Source organism: Drosophila rhopaloa, unplaced genomic scaffold (assembly GCF_018152115.1).
Source record: "Drosophila rhopaloa isolate 14029-0021.01 unplaced genomic scaffold, ASM1815211v1 contig_218, whole genome shotgun sequence".
NCBI classification, from domain to species: domain Eukaryota; kingdom Metazoa; phylum Arthropoda; class Insecta; order Diptera; family Drosophilidae; genus Drosophila; species Drosophila rhopaloa.
The window spans coordinates 1,248,167-1,267,000 of NW_025335104.1; the positions used below are offsets into that span (position 1 = coordinate 1,248,167).

The window sequence follows — 18,834 nt, forward strand, 5'->3', positions numbered from 1 at the left end:
ACCGCCACTGGGCCACCCTGATTTACTATTACTTTTATTCGAAAAATAAAAAACTCTCAGTGCACCCAAATGATCTTGCGAGAGGTTTGACTTGAGTTTCTAGAAGAACTCCCCTACAACACAACGACCTTCCAACCCAGCAATAATTTTCCTGATCCCATAACTCAGTACCAGTCATATGACTGTTAGTTAGATTATTACTATAAGATTTGATCAGCTTATTGTTAGTATCCAAAAGGAGAAGATTCAATAAACAAATAGTAAAGCATATTACAAAAAATTTTTTAATGTCACTGAATAAGTTACTGAGGATGCTCTTTGCAGTATCGAGAGCATTTTAAGATTGAGTTGGTTCCTTTCATTCTGAGCGACTTAAACGTTCTTTTAAAATGTATTCTTTTTTTATTTTTTGAAACATTTTTCCATGTTGTAATGGTATTTTATGCATTTAAATGTTCAGATCATTGATTTATCATATTTTTTTACTATCCAACAAGGATTTTACAAATGCATTGTCTCAGCTGTTATTGTGTTTTTTTATGGGGAAGTTTTAATTGTTTATTTTTTCAGCTTACCATTGGGATGACTGAATGCCAAATAATGATGGAAACCTTGCATTAACTTCGGTTTTAAATAGGTTTACAGCTGTCATGGACTTTTGAAATGCAAAAGCTGGTTGACTCGGAGAATAATGTGAAGTAACAAAATTAACTTCCTTACAATTGATACAGATTATTTCCTTGCATCTGTTATTTAAAAAAAATATAATTTGCTGATTTGTATTTTCACCTCATTGTTTTCGTTTGTCCCTTGTAATTATTCTAATAACTTTCTCTATAGGTATTTTTAGCTTTCCCAGCCACCGAATCCGAAGCCTGGAATTTCTTCTTGACCACGTTTGGCATTTTTTGTTTTTTTATGTTATCAAAATCTTTTTATCTCATTTTAATGCTGCTTAAACACTTTCGACAAAAAAATATTTAAGTTGGTAATTTTTTGAACTGTTATATGTTCAAATAAATATATTCAACTTCTTGGAAGCTCCAATCCATATTCCAATTGTTTCGCGTCCAGATTTTATGCCCTCTTCCCACAGAGCTCCATCCACCATCCACCATCCGTTGAACGGATGGTCCATAAGGTTTTGCCGTTCCGAAAATTCCCAGTTAGTTCCCCATCCAAATTTGACGGACTTTTTTATGCGATAGTTAGGCGATGTTTTTTTGGTGCAACTCTGAGTTCTTCTTCTTGACAGTGAAAATTGGAACATTCACTACGAAAATTTAAAAAAAATAATGGCGGGTATCTTTTGAACAGGAAGGCGCCAATTCAAAAAATGCAGTTTATACTTGTAATAATTATTTAATTACTGGTCCATCCGTGTGGCAGCATTAGGTGTTGCTCCACTCTTTCCTAGGCGCATACCTTACTTACAACATTAAGCAGAACATTTAAAATTATAATAAAACAAAAAACAAACATTTATATATAATGAACTTGATTTGTTACCATTTAGACAATATTGGGCAATAGCTGTTCATATTTTGTCTGCAGGCTGGCAAAAATCTGCAGACGTATTAGTTCGTTTTGATTGTTCGCGTAGATCACTTGCAGTCTTTTACCAAGTATCATTTATAACGCTGTTGTGCTCATTTTAAATGTTGTGCAAAATGCAACGGGCTAAAATAATGAGCCACAGCTGTTCAGATCAGCTGTTATCGGATGGTGGATGGTGGATGTGCTCTGTGGGAATCGGAGTTTCACATTTGTCAAAAATCCCAACCGTTTCAGACGGATGGACTCTATGGGAAGAGGGCATTAGTGTACCATAGAGCTGGAAATAACATCGGAGATGTATCGATACATCGATGTTTTCCAAAACTTGGGAAACATAGAGGTTTTCAAACATCGATGTTCGATGTTTCCTTCCTCTTTACCCATCACTACTTGGCAAAAAAGAACCTTGGTAAGCTAAACACATTGTTAATTAATTAAGTAAAAGAAACTAAAATATACGTTAAAATTAGTATAGATTTCGACAAATATTGGTGTTGGCGGTGCTTCGAAATGGAGAAGACTTTAAAGGAGCAGAACAGCAATGGTAATAGGAGTAATAAGTTACATTCATAAGATTTGTAATGTTTTTTTGTTTAATATAGTTGTCTGTCAAGAGGAAAAATATGCGGTTCCAAATAAGCGGGCGAAATATGGGCAATCTGCTGTATGGAACTATTTTGACAAATCGGCTGATTGCAAGACAGCCAAATGTATAAAATGTGGTAAAACCTACCAAACAAGTGGCAATACGACAAACTTGTCTTGCCACTTAAAAGCCATTCATCCCACTTTAACAATAAGCGAATTGCCACAAAGACAGACGCCCTCAATTCTGTCATTCATTGACAAAAAATACGAAAAGTCGTCGCAAACAAAAATTGGACAGTGCCTTATGCTACTACATTACCTCAGACGTGCGCCCTTTTTCAGTGGTGGAAAATAAAGGCTTCCGCAATTTTGTAAGCCTCCTTGATTCAAGGTATGAATTGCCTTCACGGACCACCTTAAGAAATGTTTCGATTGTAAATGCATACGATGAAAAGAAGGACAAGTTGTCCGCCTTTTTAAAAAACGTAAAGCACTGTGCAATCACTTCAGATTGCTGGACGTCCAGAGCCAACGAGTGCTACGTTACTGTGACGTGTCATTTTATAACAGAGCATTTCGAATTGCGCAACGCTGTTTTGTCAACTGAAAAGCTCCTCGACGAAACAAGCCATTCTTCTGAAAATATTGCAAGCTCTATACGCACAGTACTCGAGGAATGGAGAGTTTTAGGAAAGGTCACTGCAATGGTCACAGATAACGCCAAAAATATGATAAAAGCATGTGAGATACTGCAAATAAGACATATTCCTTGCTTTGCGCATTCAATCAATTTGACTGTCCAGGACTGTTTGGCTACAGGAAAAGTTAAGCCCATTCTTGACAAGTGTAAGCGCATTGTTTCATTTTTTAAAAGTAGCACAATTGCGTATGCCAAGTTTAAAGAGGCCCAGGAATGCGAACGTCCTTATAGTTTAAAGCAAGAATGTCCTACAAGATGGAACAGCGCCTATTATATGGTGGAGAGAATTTTGATTAGAAAGGTTGCCATCGCAAGTGTGCTACTAAACACGCCCAAAGGGTCAATGCCGCTAACATCTGATGAAATATCTATTCTAGAGGATTTAAAGACAATACTTTCACCTTTTGAGCATGCAACAGTACACACATCTTCGAGTACTTCTGTGACAGTGTCTTCGGTGATTCCGCTTGTTTGTGGTATTTTACACAATCTTACAGCCATGAAAACTAAACTCAAGACTAAAGCCTAGTATCCAGATCGACAAACGATTACGCTAGCGTAAAAACTTTAATCTTTCCAGTGTGACCAAAAGTTTGAGAGTTCATCAGAGTTAAGCGTGCTACGGTCGAACTGTCAATCAGCTGGGTTTGTTGACAAGCAGTTAAAATTCAAATATTTGCGGGAAAGAGCCTTTAAAAGATATTATCAAATACCTTGGCAAGAAAAGTCTACCGCTGTACAAAGAAATTAAAAAACAATACAATTTAAAATTAACAGTTCTTTCTTTAATTTACTGATAATTATTTGCTAATTTAAAGTTCATAGCTGCACTTTTATTGAGTTTTTTCGTACATTCTGGACCTAAAAAACATTTTGCTCTGACAAGAGGCACCCCAGATAGTATTAATGTTATTTTGTCCTCACATGTAAACACCTGCAATCGACTTTTGTGAGTTTTTTGAGTTTTCCCCTCCATTTCTTATAATGTTCAGTGAGAAGCGCACGCCAAAAGATTAAATTATTTAATCTTTTCGCTAGGGTTCACTTTTCCGCAGACTGGCAACGCTATGGAATTTTCTGGTATTTTTTTCGTCGATCAGGAGACCGAAGTGAAAAAAAGGCCCGACGAAAAGTGAACGCCAGCTGTTTGCCTCTCGCTCTCTCTCATGACTGGCGTACGGTTTACGTCGAAGTGGATACTAGGCTTAAGGTGGGTCAAGATTTCTGCGATGACATACTTCAGGTCAATAAAAGATTGGTCCCCTATGAAAATCGTACGGTAAGGAATGACCACAATTTTAGACCATCGGTTATTTTTAATTGAATTGTGATTTAATTTTAATTTTTGTTTTGAATGAACCAGTAGTTTTAAGTTTCACTTTGAATTTTCAGAATATATAAACAAAAAAACTATGGATCTCAAATATAGCGAAATTTTTTTAATGAACTTTTACACATTGGATTTATTTGTGGTATTCGTTTATACTATCATATGGAGTAAAATCATTTATTAAAATTACACCCAAAAAAAAATTCGATACATCGATGTTTTTTTCTGAAAAACATCGAAACATCTATGTAGGTAAACATCGATGATTTTCCAGCTCTAGTGTAGCACCAAAAAACCATCGGCTCTATATGTGCGTCAAATTAGCGTCGGTGACTTAGCGTCGATGGCGGAACGGTGGAATGTGGAACACTGAGGCTGTTTTTATTTTTTGATTTTCTTGCTATTTAAGCACTTAATTGAAAACTTTTAGATGCAAAAATATTAAGAAAACAAAATCCTAACTATAAATGTAAGATTTAAACATTTTGGAGGTTTGGAAGTATTTCAAAAATGCATTTGAAAAATCGACTCCCCATACTTTGGAGAATATCTCAATTCACAGAGCGTGTGCCGAGATGCACGCTACATCAGCTTAAAGGACGTTACTTCAAGGATATAAACTTAAAATTTTATAAAAATTAAACCCACAGTTTTTGAGAAAATCGCTTTACAGTGGGCAAGCGTCTGAATCAGCCCATACAAAAAAAGGACTACAAAATTGAATTGGAAATAAAGTCCTTCACAGAGCGTGTGCCAAAATGCCGTGTATATAGGCGTATGTAGGGATGTTTTAGTAATGTTTCTGGAAAATTTGATAAAAAAATTTCCCACAGTTTTTGAGAAAATCGCATTACAGTTTGCGTAGTTTAAAGGGATATAAAAGTGCCGCCCACTCTATTACTTGAACCAATCGCTAGCCATTGCATGAACCAACTTATTTTCTGTCGTTTAAAATACCAATCGACGCTAACCTTTGAAAAATTCCTACGCCCCTTACAGAGCGTGTACCAAGTCAGGAGATATTTTAAAAAATTGATAGGCAATCGAATTAACTTTGAGGAACGTTTCAATCACTTTGAACCCACAGTTTTCTTGAAATCAATACTTTCCCATGATCACGTCACACTTGAGCCGTTCCAGACAGCAACCATCACAAAATTGTCCTGTCCATGACAGCAACCGTCAAAAAATACCAATTCGACGCTAACTTTTGAAAAATTCCTACGCCCCTCACAGAGCGTGTGCCAAATCGGGAAGTATTTCTAAAAACTGATAGGCAATCGAACTAACTTTGAGGAAAGTTTCAATCAAATTGAACCCACAGTTTTCTTGAAATCGAAACTTTCTCAAAACCACATGGATGGCCACACTTGAGCCGTTACAGACAGCAACCATCAAAAAATACCAATTCGACGCTAACTTTTGAAAAATTCCTACGCCCCTCACATAGCGTGTGCCAAATCGGGAAGTATTTCTAAAAACTGATAGGCAATCGAACTAACTTTGAGGAAAGTTTCAATCAAATTGAACCCACAGTTTTCTTGAAATCGAAACTTTCTCAAAACCACATGGATGGCCACACTTGAGCCGTTACAGACAGCAACCATCAAAAAATACCAATTCGACGCTAACTTTTGAAAAATTCCTACGCCCCTCACAGAGCGTGTGCCAAATCGGGAGATATTTCAAAAAATTGATAGGCAATCGAACTAACTTTGGGGAAAGTTTCAATCAAATCGAACCCACAGTTTCCTTGGAATTAAAATTTGTTAAGTGAAGACACTTACCACTGTGAATCATCGATAGTTATTCGATATTTAGACAATTGACGAAATGTGCGCAGCCCTCGTTTGACTTTGCGGGACTTGCAACACAACATTTTTGACTATCAATTGAAAATGAACGGCCAAAATAAAAAGAAGGATGAAAGCCAGGGAAGGAAGAAGGAGGAAGGCCCGGAAACAACACAAATATTAAAATTTGAAAGATGCTCGGTAAGAATATTATTGTATATATAAACAAAGATATTAATAATTATTATTTTTGCAGAACTTTACATTTAATTTTGGGTGCGCTCTGAAGAGGAAAGATGAAAGGTCTTCTTCAGAGAGCGAAGAAGAACATCCTAGCCCCCCCCCCGCCACCGGAAGAAGAGGGCTAAACCCCGCCAAAACGTCGAAGAGTCGGTCAAAAACTTGAGCCTGGATGATGAAGCGCCGGGCCCCAGCTCAAAATAATATTTTGTGAAAAAATTAAATAAAAATAAAATATAAATAAATACATATCTTGGAATTACTTGTTTTTATTACAGCCTCAGCTAAAAAACAATTAATATTTTGTTAAAATATACATAAATAAATACATGTTCTTGGAACTACTTCAATTGTAGAAACCGTTGTCTTATTTGGTGGGTATCGAAGCTAATTCCATAATTCCTAGAAGGCGACCTATTCCTAGAATCCAAAGTGCTCGTTCTCTCTGAAGAGCGAGGCCGCATAAAATAAACAAACTTTTTTGAAATACACCATTTTAGAGGGTATGCAAATTTATTTTTATTTTAACAATTCTTAAAATTTTTTTTTGGGATTACCTTAACATTGGTAATTTCTAGCTAGTTTAATTACAATTTTTAAAAATAAACAAACGTTTGCAAAAATATCGAAGTTTTTGAAATACATCATTTTAAAGGGTATTCAAATTTCTTATAATACTAACAATTCTTGAATTTTTTTTACCACTGTGAATCATCGATAACAAACAAAAATTGGACAGTGCCTTATGCTACTACATTACCTCAGACGTGCGCCCTTTTTCAGTGGTGGAAAATAAAGGCTTCCGCAATTTTGTAAGCCTCCTTGATTCAAGGTATGAATTGCCTTCACGGACCACCTTAAGAAATGTTTCGATTGTAAATGCATACGATGAAAAGAAGGCCAAGTTGTCCGCCTTTTTAAAAAACGTAAACCACTGTGCAATCACTTCAGATTGCTGGACGTCCAGAGCCAACGAGTGCTACGTTTTATAACAGAGGATTTCGAATTGCGCAACGGTGTTTTGTCCACTGAAAAGCTCCTCGACGAAAATATTGCAAACTCTATACGCACAGTACTCGAGGAATGGAGAGTTTTAGGAAAGGTCACTGCAATGGTCACAGATAACGCCAAAAATATGATAAAAGCCTGTGAGATACTGCAAATAAGACATATTCCTTGCTTTGCGCATTCAATCAATTTGACTGTCCAGGACTGTTTGGCTACAGGAAAAGTTAAGCCCATTCTTGACAAGTGTAAGCGCATTGTTTCATTTTTTAAAAGTAGCACAATTGCGTATGCCAAGTTTAAAGAGGCCCAGGAATGCGAACGTCCTTATAGTTTAAAGCAAGAATGTCCTACAAGATGGAACAGCGCCTATTATATGGTGGAGAGAATTTTGATTAGAAAGGTTGCCATCGCAAGTGTGCTACTAAACACGCCCAAAGGGTTAATGCCGCTAACATCTGATGAAATATCTATTCTAGAGGATTTAAAGGCAATACTTTCACCTTTTGAGCATGCAACAGTACACACATCTTCGAGTACTTCTGTGACAGTGTCTTCGGTGATTCCGGTTGTTTGTGGTATTTTACACAATCTTACAGCCATGAAAACTAAACTCAAGACTAAAGCCTAGTATCCAGATCGACAAACGATTACGCTAGCGTAAAAACTTTAATCTTTCCAGTGTGACCAAAAGTTTGAGAGTTCATCAGAGTTAAGCGTGCTACGGTCGAACTGTCAATCAGCTGGGTTTGTTGACAAGCAGTTAAAATTCAAATATTTGCGGGAAAGAGCCTTTAAAAGATATTATCAAATACCTTGGCAAGAAAAGTCTACCGCTGTACAAAGAAATTAAAAAACAATACAATTTAAAATTAACAGTTCTTTCTTTAATTTACTGATAATTATTTGCTAATTTAAAGTTCATAGCTGCACTTTTATTGAGTTTTTTCGTACATTCTGGACCTAAAAAACATTTTGCTCTGACAAGAGGCACCCCAGATAGTATTAATGTTATTTTGTCCTCACATGTAAACACCTGCAATCGACTTTTGTGAGTTTTTTGAGTTTTCCCCTCCATTTCTTATAATGTTCAGTGAGAAGCGCACGCCAAAAGATTAAATTATTTAATCTTTTCGCTAGGGTTCACTTTTCCGCAGACTGGCAACGCTATGGAATTTTCTGGTATTTTTTTCGTCGATCAGGAGACCGAAGTGAAAAAAAGGCCCGACGAAAAGTGAACGCCAGCTGTTTGCCTCTCGCTCTCTCTCATGACTGGCGTACGGTTTACGTCGAAGTGGATACTAGGCTTAAGGTGGGTCAAGATTTCTGCGATGACATACTTCAGGTCAATAAAAGATTGGTCCCCTATGAAAATCGTACGGTAAGGAATGACCACAATTTTAGACCATCGGTTATTTTTTAATTGAATTGTGATTTAATTTTAATTTTTGTTTTGAATGAACCAGTAGTTTTAAGTTTCACTTTGAATTTTCAGAATATATAAACAAAAAAACTATGGATCTCAAATATAGCGAAATTTTTTTAATGAACTTTTACACATTGGATTTATTTGTGGTATTCGTTTATACTATCATATGGAGTAAAATCATTTTTTAAAATTACAAAAATTTTTCTGAAAAACATCGAAACATCTATGTAGGTAAACATCGATGATTTTCCAGCTCTAGTGTAGCACCAAAAAACCTCGGCTCTATATGTGCGTCAAATTAGCGTCGGTGACTTAGCGTCGATGGCGGAACGGTGGAATGTGGAACACTGAGGCTGTTTTTATTTTTTGATTTTCCTGCTATTTAAGCACTTAATTGAAAACTTTTAGATGCAAAAATATTAAGAAAACAAAATCCTAACTATAAATGTAAGATTTAAACATTTTGGAGGTTTGGAAGTATTTCAAAAATGCATTTGAAAAATCGACTCCCCATACTTTGGAGAATATTTCAATTCACAGAGCGTGTGCCAAGATGCACGCTACATCAGCTTAAAGGACGTTACTTCAAGGATATAAACTTAAAATTTTATAAAAATTAAACCCACAGTTTTTGAGAAAATCGCTTTACAGTGGGCAAGCGTCTGAATCAGCCCATACAAAAAAAGGACTACAAAATTGAATTGGAAATAAAGTCCTTCACAGAGCGTGTGCCAAAATGCCGTGTATATAGGCGTATGTAGGGATGTTTTAGTAATGTTTCTGGAAAATTTGATAAAAAAATTTCCCACAGTTTTTGAGAAAATCGCATTACAGTTTGCGTAGTTTAAAGGGATATAAAAGTGCCGCCCACTCTATTACTTGAACCAATCGCTAGCCATTGCATGAACCAACTTATTTTCTGTCGTTTAAAATACCAATCGACGCTAACCTTTGAAAAATTCCTACGCCCCTTACAGAGCGTGTGCCAAGTCAGGAGATATTTTAAAAAATTGATAGGCAATCGAATTAACTTTGAGGAAAGTTTCAATCACTTTGAACCCACAGTTTTCTTGAAATCAATACTTTCCCATGATCACGTCACACTTGAGCCGTTCCAGACAGCAACCATCACAAAATTGTCCTGTCCATGACAGCAACCGTCAAAAAATACCAATTCGACGCTAACTTTTGAAAAATTCCTACGCCCCTCACAGAGCGTGTGCCAAATCGGGAAGTATTTCAAAAAACTGATAGGCAATCGAACTAACTTTGAGGAAAGTTTCAATCAATTTGAACCCACAGTTTTTTTGGAATCGAAACTTTCTCAAAAACACTTGGATGGCCACACTTGAGCCGTTACAGACAGCAACCATCAAAAAATACCAATTCGACGCTAACTTTTGAAAAATTCCTACGCCCCTCACAGAGCGTGTGCCAAATCGGGAAGTATTTCTAAAAACTGATAGGCAATCGAACTAACTTTGAGGAAAGTTTCAATCAAATTGAACCCACAGTTTTTTTGGAATCGAAACTTTCTCAAAAACACTTGGATGGCCACACTTGAGCCGTTACAGACAGCAACCATCAAAAAATACCAATTCGACGCTAACTTTTGAAAAATTCCTACGCCCCTCACAGAGCGTGTGCCAAATCGGGAGGTATTTCAAAAAATTGATAGGCAATCGAACTAACTTTGAGGAAAGTTTCAATCAAATCGAACCCACAGTTTCCTTGGAATTAAAATTTGTTAAGTGAAGACACTTACCACTGTGAATCATCGATAGTTATTCGATATTTAGACAATTGACGAAATGTGCGCAGCCCTCGTTTGACTTTGCGGGACTTGCAACACAACATTTTTGACTATCAATTGAAAATGAACGGCCAAAATAAAAAGAAGGATGAAAGCCAGGGAAGGAAGAAGGAGGAAGGCCCGGAAACAACACAAATATTAAAATTTGAAAGATGCTCGGTAAGAATATTATTGTATATATAAACAAAGATATTAATAATTATTATTTTTGCAGAACTTTACATTTAATTTTGGGTGCGCTCTGAAGAGGAAAGATGAAAGGTCTTCTTCAGAGAGCGAAGAAGAACATCCTAGCCCCCCCGCCACCGGAACAAGAGGGCTAAACCCCGCCAAAACGTCGAAGAGTCGGTCAAAAACTTGAGCCTGGATGATGAAGCGCCGGGCCCCAGCTCAAAATAATATTTTGTGAAAAAATTAAATAAAAATAAAATATAAATAAATACATATCTTGGAATTACTTGTTTTTATTACAGCCTCAGCTAAAAAACAATTATTTTGTTTAAATATACATAAATAAATACATGTTTTTGGAACTACTTGAATTGTAGAAACCGTTGTCTTATTTGGTGGGTATCGAAGCTGATTCCATAATTCCTAGAAAGCGACCTATTCCTAGAATCCAAAGTGCTCGTTCTCTCTGAAGAGCGAGACCGCAATATTAGCGATATGGTGTTGCCAGACCTTTTGAAAAACGGCATAAAATAAACAAACGTTTTTGAAATACACCATTTTAGAGGGTATGCAAATTTATTTTTATTTTAACAATTCTTAAAATTTTTTTTTGGGATTACCTTAACATTGGTAATTTCTAGCTAGTTTAATTACAATTTTTAAAAATAAACAAACGTTTGCAAAAATATCGAAGTTTTTGAAATACATAATTTTAAAGGGTATTCAAATTTCTTATAATACTAACAATTCTTGAATTTTTTTTACCACTGTGAATCATCGATAGTTATTCGATATTTAGACAGCTGGCGCAATATAGTTTTAAATTGTTCCTAATATACAATCTTCCTAATATTTATCCCACTATCACCCTGCCCTTGCTGATCATTTTAGTGTACGTTTTATCAAAATCCGTTCAGCCGTTCTCGAGATATTCTGTATTTTACACTTAATTACACAAATTCAAGTTTTTTTTGGCTCCCAGCCCTCGTTTGGCTTTGCGGGAATTGTAAATGAGTATGGCAGCGTTATTTATATTTCCCCGTTATTGAAGAAGTGTTTACATTTTGAGCAAGTGATTTAATATTAATATAAAAGTAAATGACATTTTATGGCAGTTTTTGTTAATATTGTTATTGGCATTGGCATTTCAGTGTTTCCAAGCGAGGAGTTTGAATCGTGGAAGAAGGAGCCTAAGGAGAAATTTTTGAACAAGCGGTAAGTTTTTTTTAGAAGGCTTAATTCTTCTGCTCATACTTTTACTTGTGTTTATATACAGTGGACCAAAAAAGTTTAAGTACACCACTATTAAGGGGTTATCCTTAATATCACTTCACCTTAATGACACTTCAAAAAATTAATTTTTTTCAAACTTTTTTATATAATAGTACAAAGTTTCAGGAATGTTGTCTGAAAATTTCAAGTCGATCGAAGCAAAACTGTAGGAGATATTTTGCCTACCGCAAGGACACAATTTTTTATGTGGTCAAGTTCAAGCCTGCCTCAACGGCTCAATTTTCAAAATTTTTGGTTCAAATTTTTACACAATGTTTGTCAAACCATAAACAATAATGTACAATAAATAAAATTTGTGAAAGTGTCGTAAGATCTTTAAAAAAAATTCACGAAAATAGGCTTTTTTTCCAAGACCCGGATAACCCCTTAACTAAAACAGATTTAAATTTCCAATAACATAAAAGTCTTTTTGTTTCCTTATTTTATAAATAATAAAAAAAAAATCGTAAAAATACTTCATATTCACACCTAAGATAAAATTAGCTCCTAGCTCGTTAATTTTTGGTTGGACCTCCTTTTGCAGCAATAACTGCAATCATACTATGTATAAACATTTTTGTGTCCTTTTTCTAATCACGTTACCGCCGCCATGCTTAACGGTTGGTGTTAAATTTTTAAGCTCCAACTCTGTGTTGCGTTTCCTCCATACTTTTTGGGAGCCATCTGAACCAAAAATATTAAATTTTGACTCATCACTCCAGATAACGTTGTCCCAAAATGAATCCGGCTCGTTTACATATTTGTATGCGAAATCTAGTCTCTTGTTTCGATTTGCCAAGGAAATCAATGGCTTTCTACGAGGTGTTCGTGCGTTGTACCCCTCCTTGTGGAGCACATTTCGAACAGTGAACTGTTTTGCCTGAACTTCGAAATATTTCCTCCTGTATTTTTGGTGCTGAATTTTTAGGTTTGGCCTTTATTAAGCCAAGGATTTGGCGTTCATCCCTATCGGTTAAGTTTTTGGGACGACCGGATCTTGGCTTTACTTGGAGGGTTCCAGAGTTAACGTAGGAATTAATAATAGCTTGCACGTTGGAGGGAGGCCTCTGCAGCATCCTACCAATAGCACGAGCTCCTTTTCCTTCCAAATAATGTTTTAAAATTATTTTTCGAGTTTCAAGTGAAATTTCGCTTCATCGACCCATCTTGACCTTGAACTTAAAATGCATAAAAATGCAAGCATCAGAAGTAGACTTAAGGAAGAATTCGCGATCTCCGTTAGATTTGGAAGGGGAATTCCCAAGAAACAGAGAGATGACAAGTGTACGTAAACTTTTTTGGTGTGATTTTTAGCCATTTTTTTTGGTTTTCTATGAATATACGGTGACGTAGTTAATTTTGTTATATTCGAAATCGTAAAGATTAAGTGAAGTTAAAAAAAAATATTAATTTTGATAAGTTTTAATACATATTTTTTGCCGGAGTTTGCTTAGAAGTTTATGTAGTATAGGAGTAGTTAGCCCCGGAATTCTTAAAAGTATTAATATTTTAGAATCGATTTATTGATTTTGATTTTTTTTTAGGTAATATACCGGAATTATTCCTAAAGCTATTTGTATAGCAATAGAAACTGGTCTTGTAAAACCAACAGGTTTTCTACAAGAAAAAGATTTTGAAATAATTCTCAATAATATTGAGTTAAGAGATTTTATTAGAAATGCTCTTGGTCTCGGATATAATATTATTACAATTAAGAAGTTAGAGGAATGGTTTTGCAACGTAATAACCATTCTTCTTTCTCCATTTGTAAATAGTTATGTTATAGATTCTATATCCTATTTATCAGGTGATACCTTAACCACTTTTGATTTGAGCCAGCATGAAGAGTCTGCTAAGCCAAATTTTAGAGACCGCGAGGATGCATTGAATACGATTGCAGGCCAGAGTGAATTTAAAAAACGATTCACTTTTATTGCTCTGAAAATCACCGAAATGTTATCAAAGCAAACCGATACTGTCCAAATTAACATATATCATCATCCTGAAATGGTAGATGTTATTTTGGGGAAATATATTGCTTTTGCTCCTTTTTGGACTAATGTTATGGGAATTTTTATTGACGAGAGCAATAAAAGGCCCAGCAACGGTCCAATTGAATCATTTTTTAAGACATTGAAGCACAGTGTCATTAAATCAAAGCAGGGATTAAAGTTAGGAAGGTTCATCCGAAAATTGGACGATCTTTCAAAATCCGTGGTTCGGCAAGTTGAGCTTGCGCATCCGGAATATTCTTGTTCCCCTCTTACTCATGGTAAGTTAATAAAAGCAAGGGCGAAAAAACCTGCCTTGAAAAAAAAATCTGTTTTAAAAGAAATTTCCAATAAAAATCTGTCAACAATAGAAGAAAGTTGGCAAAAGAAAGGAATAAAGAAGCTTAAAGTAGGGTTATTTAAAAGTGATTTTTCCGGACTAAATAAAGTTCGTGAAGAACATATAAAAGACCTTCACTTAAAAGAGTCGAATGAATTAATTCAATTGGATCATTCTTACGTACTCGCAAAAAGACAATTTAAAATGGAAGATAAATTCAAAAAGGTTATCTTTCAACTTTTTCACATAAATAATAGCATTACGAAAGATGTTAATATTTACATGCTAACATGTAAGGCACTGATCGAGTCTGTACATGCGTCAAATAGTTCCCGTTTTATATTTCATATCGAACTAAATGATTTACTTACACTGCAGAATAAAAAGTGGCTGTCTAACTTTATCTTAGACGCCGCTTTAACTGCTTTAGTTTTTTATAATGAAGATGTGACAACAATAAATGTTCCATGTCAAATTAATGATTATGGATTCCAAAATGAAGAAATAATTAAATCAGCCTATGAAGAAGGAGGCCGCCATCTAATTGTTCCTCATTGCTACAATGATTATTTTTGTGTTTTATTTGTAGACATTTTTAAGCAACAATTTATATTCTTAGATCCTTTTGGAAACACCAAAAATGCGAAAAAGTTTATAAATTATTACAATAATATACTAAGCCGCATAAGTAAAAGAAGATTTACTAGCGTGTCGATAGAGCACGATATTCAAACTGATACATTTAATTGTGGCATTTTTGTTTTGCAATTCGCTAAATGTTACATGGAGGACATTCCAATGACAAATTTGCAACCAGGTTTTTTGTTTAGAAAACAAATTTTTGAAAAATTAATTAGTTATGGAGATTCCTTAGCTAATATATGTTTGCATTGCTGCAAATCGAACACCCTTGATGATGAAGAGATTTGCATCAAATGTGGGCGAACCATTTGCAGTGTATGCAAATTTAAAATCTATAAAATCGCAAATTAATATATTATTTGTTCTATATGCGAAGCAATAGAGAAGAGGAATGCAGACTCAAATGGCTGAGAACGTTAGAAATGTTGAGCCGACCCTACGGGCGCTCCTGACCAACTGTGCTCGCCAGAGTCTTCACCCACTTCTCTGATGCCTTCTTATAGCTTAAATCAATTGCAATGTTGAGCGCAGTTGTGCTGATTTGTGTCTCTGAATATCTTTACCATCCACTTTGTATTTGTTTGAAATATATCTCCTTGCATTTGTGTTTTCATTTGACTTATCTTTGACACGATAGGCTTATGCGCTCCAGAGCATTTGAAACTATTTTTGCTAACTGACTAAATCAATGAATTTGTGGACTAGGCCTAAGGGGGATACCACATAAAAAAAACGCGCCAATCACTCTACCTCAATGGTGGTGCGGAAAAGAGTGAACCGTTCCTTACTGCACAAAAAACTTGTCCACAAAAAGGCAAAAATTATCACGATATTTTTCTAAAGAATTTCCCTAATTTGGAAATTGTAAACTTAAATATTTAATTGTATAAAACATAAAACGATTATTAACACCTATTTTTTTCACCGCCATCTCAGAGTCTGGTAACTACAAAGTCATCGACGAGAAGAACAACTCTAGGAACTACAGCTAATTACTTCATTTCGGTAAGAATTTGGAAGGAAATAGCTTTTCATCACAGTTTACGTGAAAAAATCACCATGGAGCTCGAGGATGTTACAAGGTAAAGAATCATTTTAACTCTTGGTTGTTTACTAACTTGATTTCCGTCTTACAAATCATTTCCATGAAGATTGGCCACATTGTGATCAATAATCAACGAAGCCACTAAAATGATGTATTTCAAAAACTTCGATATTTTTGAAAACGTTTGTTTATTTTTAAAAATTGAAATTAAACTAGCTAGAAATTACCAATGTTAAGGTACTCCCAAAAAAAAGTTTCAAGAATTGTTAATATTATAAGAAATTTGAATACCCTTTAAAATGATGTATTTAAAAAACTTCGATATTTTTGCAAACGTTTGTTTATTTTTGAAAATTGTAATTAAACTAGCTAGAAATTACCAATGTTAAGGTTTTCCCAAAAAAAAATTTTAAGAATTGTTAAAATAAAAATAAATTTGCATACCCTCTAAAATGGTGTATTTCAAAAACGTTTGTTTATTTTATGCCGTTTTTCAAAAGGTCTGGCAACACCATCTCGCTAATATTGCGGTCTCGCTCTTCAGAGAGAACGAGCACTTTGGATTCTAGGAATAGGTCGCTTTCTAGGAATTATGGAATCAGCTTCGATACCCACCAAATAAGACAACGGTTTCTGCAATTCAAGTAGTTCCAAAAGCATGTATTTATTTATGTATATTTAAACAAAATAATTGTTTTTTAGCTGAGGCTGTAATAAGAACAAGTAATTCCAAGATATGTATTTATTTTATATTTTATTTTTATTTAAATTTTTCACAAAATATTATTTTGAGCTGGGGCCCGGCGCTTCATCATCCAGGCTCAAGTTTTTGACCGACTCTTCGACGTTTTGGCGGGGTTTAGCCCTCTTGTTCCGGCGGCGGGGGGCGAGGGTTCGCTCTCTAAAGAGGACCTTTCATCTTTTCTCTTCAGAGCGCAACCAAAATTAAATGTGAAGTTCTGCAAAAATAATAATTATTAATATCTTTGTTTATATATACAATAATATTCTTACCGAGCATCTTTCAAATTTTAATACTTGTGTTGTTTCCGGGCCTTCCTCCTTCTTCCTTCCCTGGCTTTCATCTTTCTTTTTACCTTGGCTGCTCATTCTCAATTGATAGTCAAAAATGTTGTGTTGCAAGTCCCGCAAAGTCAAACGAGGGCTGCGCACATTGCGTCAATTGTCTAAATATCGAATAACTATCGATGATTCACAGTGGTAAGTGTCTTCACTTAACAAATTTTAATTCCAAGGAAACTGTGGGTTCGAATTGATTGAAACTTTCCTCAAAGTTAGTTCGATTGCCTATCAATTTTTTGAAATATCTCCCGATTTGGCACACGCTCTGTGAGGGGCGTAGGAATTTTTCAAAAGTTAAGCCTAGTATCCAGATCGACGAAAACTGTACGCCAGTCATGAGAGAGAGCGAGAGGTCTCCTGATCGACGAAAAAAATACCAGAAAATTCCATAGCGTTGCCAGTCTGCGGAAAAGTGAACCCTAGCGAAAAGATTAAAAAATTTAATCTTTTGGCGTGCGCTTCTCACTGAACATTATAAGAAATGGAGGGAAAAACTCAAAAAACTCACAAAAGTCGATTGCAGGTGTTTACATGTGAGGACAAAATAACATTAATACTATCTGGGGTGCCTCTTGTCAGAGCAAAATGTTTTTAAGGTCCAGAATGTACGAAAAAAAAACAATAAAAGTGCAGCTATGAACTTTAAATTAGCAAATAATAATCAGTAAATTAAAAAAAACAACTGTTAAAATTAAATTGTATTATTTTTTAATTTCTTTGTACAGCGGCAGACTTGTCTTGCCATGGTATTTGATAATATCTTCTAAAGGCTCTTTCCCGCAAATACGATATTTGAATTTTAACTGCTTGTCAACAAACCCAGCAGTACGACCGTAGCACGCTTAAATCTGATAAACTCTCAAACTTTTGGTCACACTGGAAAGATTAAAGTTTTTACGCTAGCGTAATCGTTTGTCGATCTGGATACTAGGCTTTAGCGTCGAATTGGTATTTTTTGATGGTTGCTGTCATGGTTGCTGTTTGTAACGGCTCAAGTGTGGCCATCCATGTGGTTTTGAGAAAGTTTCGATTTCAAAAAAACTGTGGGTTCAATTTGATTGAAACTTTCCTCAAAGTTAGTTCGATTGCCTATCAGTTTTTTGAAATACTTCCCGATTTGGCACACGCTCTGCGAGGGGCGTAGGAATTTTTCAAAAGTTAGCGTCGAATTGGTATTTTTTGACGGTTGCTGTCATGGACAGGACAATTTTGTGATGGTTGCTGTCTGGAACGGCTCAAGTGTGACGTGATCATGGGAAAGTATTAATTTCAAGAAAACTGTGGGTTCAAAGTGATTGAAACTTTCCTCAAAGTTAATTCGATTGCCTATCAATTCTTTAAAATATCTCCTGACTTGGCACACGCTCTGTAAGGGGCGTAGGAATTTTTCAAAGGTTAGCGTCGATTGGTATTTTAAACGACAGAAAATAAGTTGGTTCATGCAATGGCTAGCGATTAGTTCAAGTAATAGAGTGGGCGGCACTTTTATATCCCTTTAAACTACGCAAACTGTATTACGATTTTCTCAAAAACTGTGGAAATTTTTTATCAAATTTTCCAGAAACATTACTAAAACATCCCTACATACGCCTATATACACGGCATTTTGGCACACGCTCTGTCCTTTTTTTGTATGGGCTGATTCAGACGCTTGCCCACTGTAAACCGTTCGAAACGGTTGGAATTGTTCACAAATGGGAAACTCCGATTCCCACTAACCACATCCACCATCAGATAACAACTGACCTGAACAGCTGTGGCTAATCAAAACATAAGCAAACATTGTTGAAGTGGATTCTGCAAGACTAAAAGGGACAATTTACCAACTATTTTGC

The 18,834-nt window shown here is 35.4% G+C and overlaps 1 protein-coding gene and 1 long non-coding RNA gene across 2 annotated transcripts; both read left to right on the forward strand.

The window, feature by feature from the left end:
• Positions 1-1,969: 1,969 nt before the first annotated feature.
• On the forward strand, positions 1,970-2,321 carry LOC108044027. The gene is made up of 2 exons (XR_001769282.2): positions 1,970-2,101; positions 2,160-2,321. It is a non-coding gene; the product is annotated as an uncharacterized LOC108044027 (long non-coding RNA).
• Positions 2,322-6,950: 4,629 nt separating this feature from the next.
• On the forward strand, positions 6,951-9,239 carry LOC123037920 (E3 SUMO-protein ligase ZBED1-like). Its single transcript, XM_044460776.1, has 3 exons — positions 6,951-7,838; positions 8,526-8,594; positions 9,183-9,239. The coding sequence occupies exons 1-3, from the start codon at positions 7,320-7,322 to the stop codon at positions 9,237-9,239; spliced, it is 645 nt and encodes a 214-aa protein (XP_044316711.1). The 5' UTR covers positions 6,951-7,319.
• Positions 9,240-18,834: the final 9,595 nt, after the last annotated feature.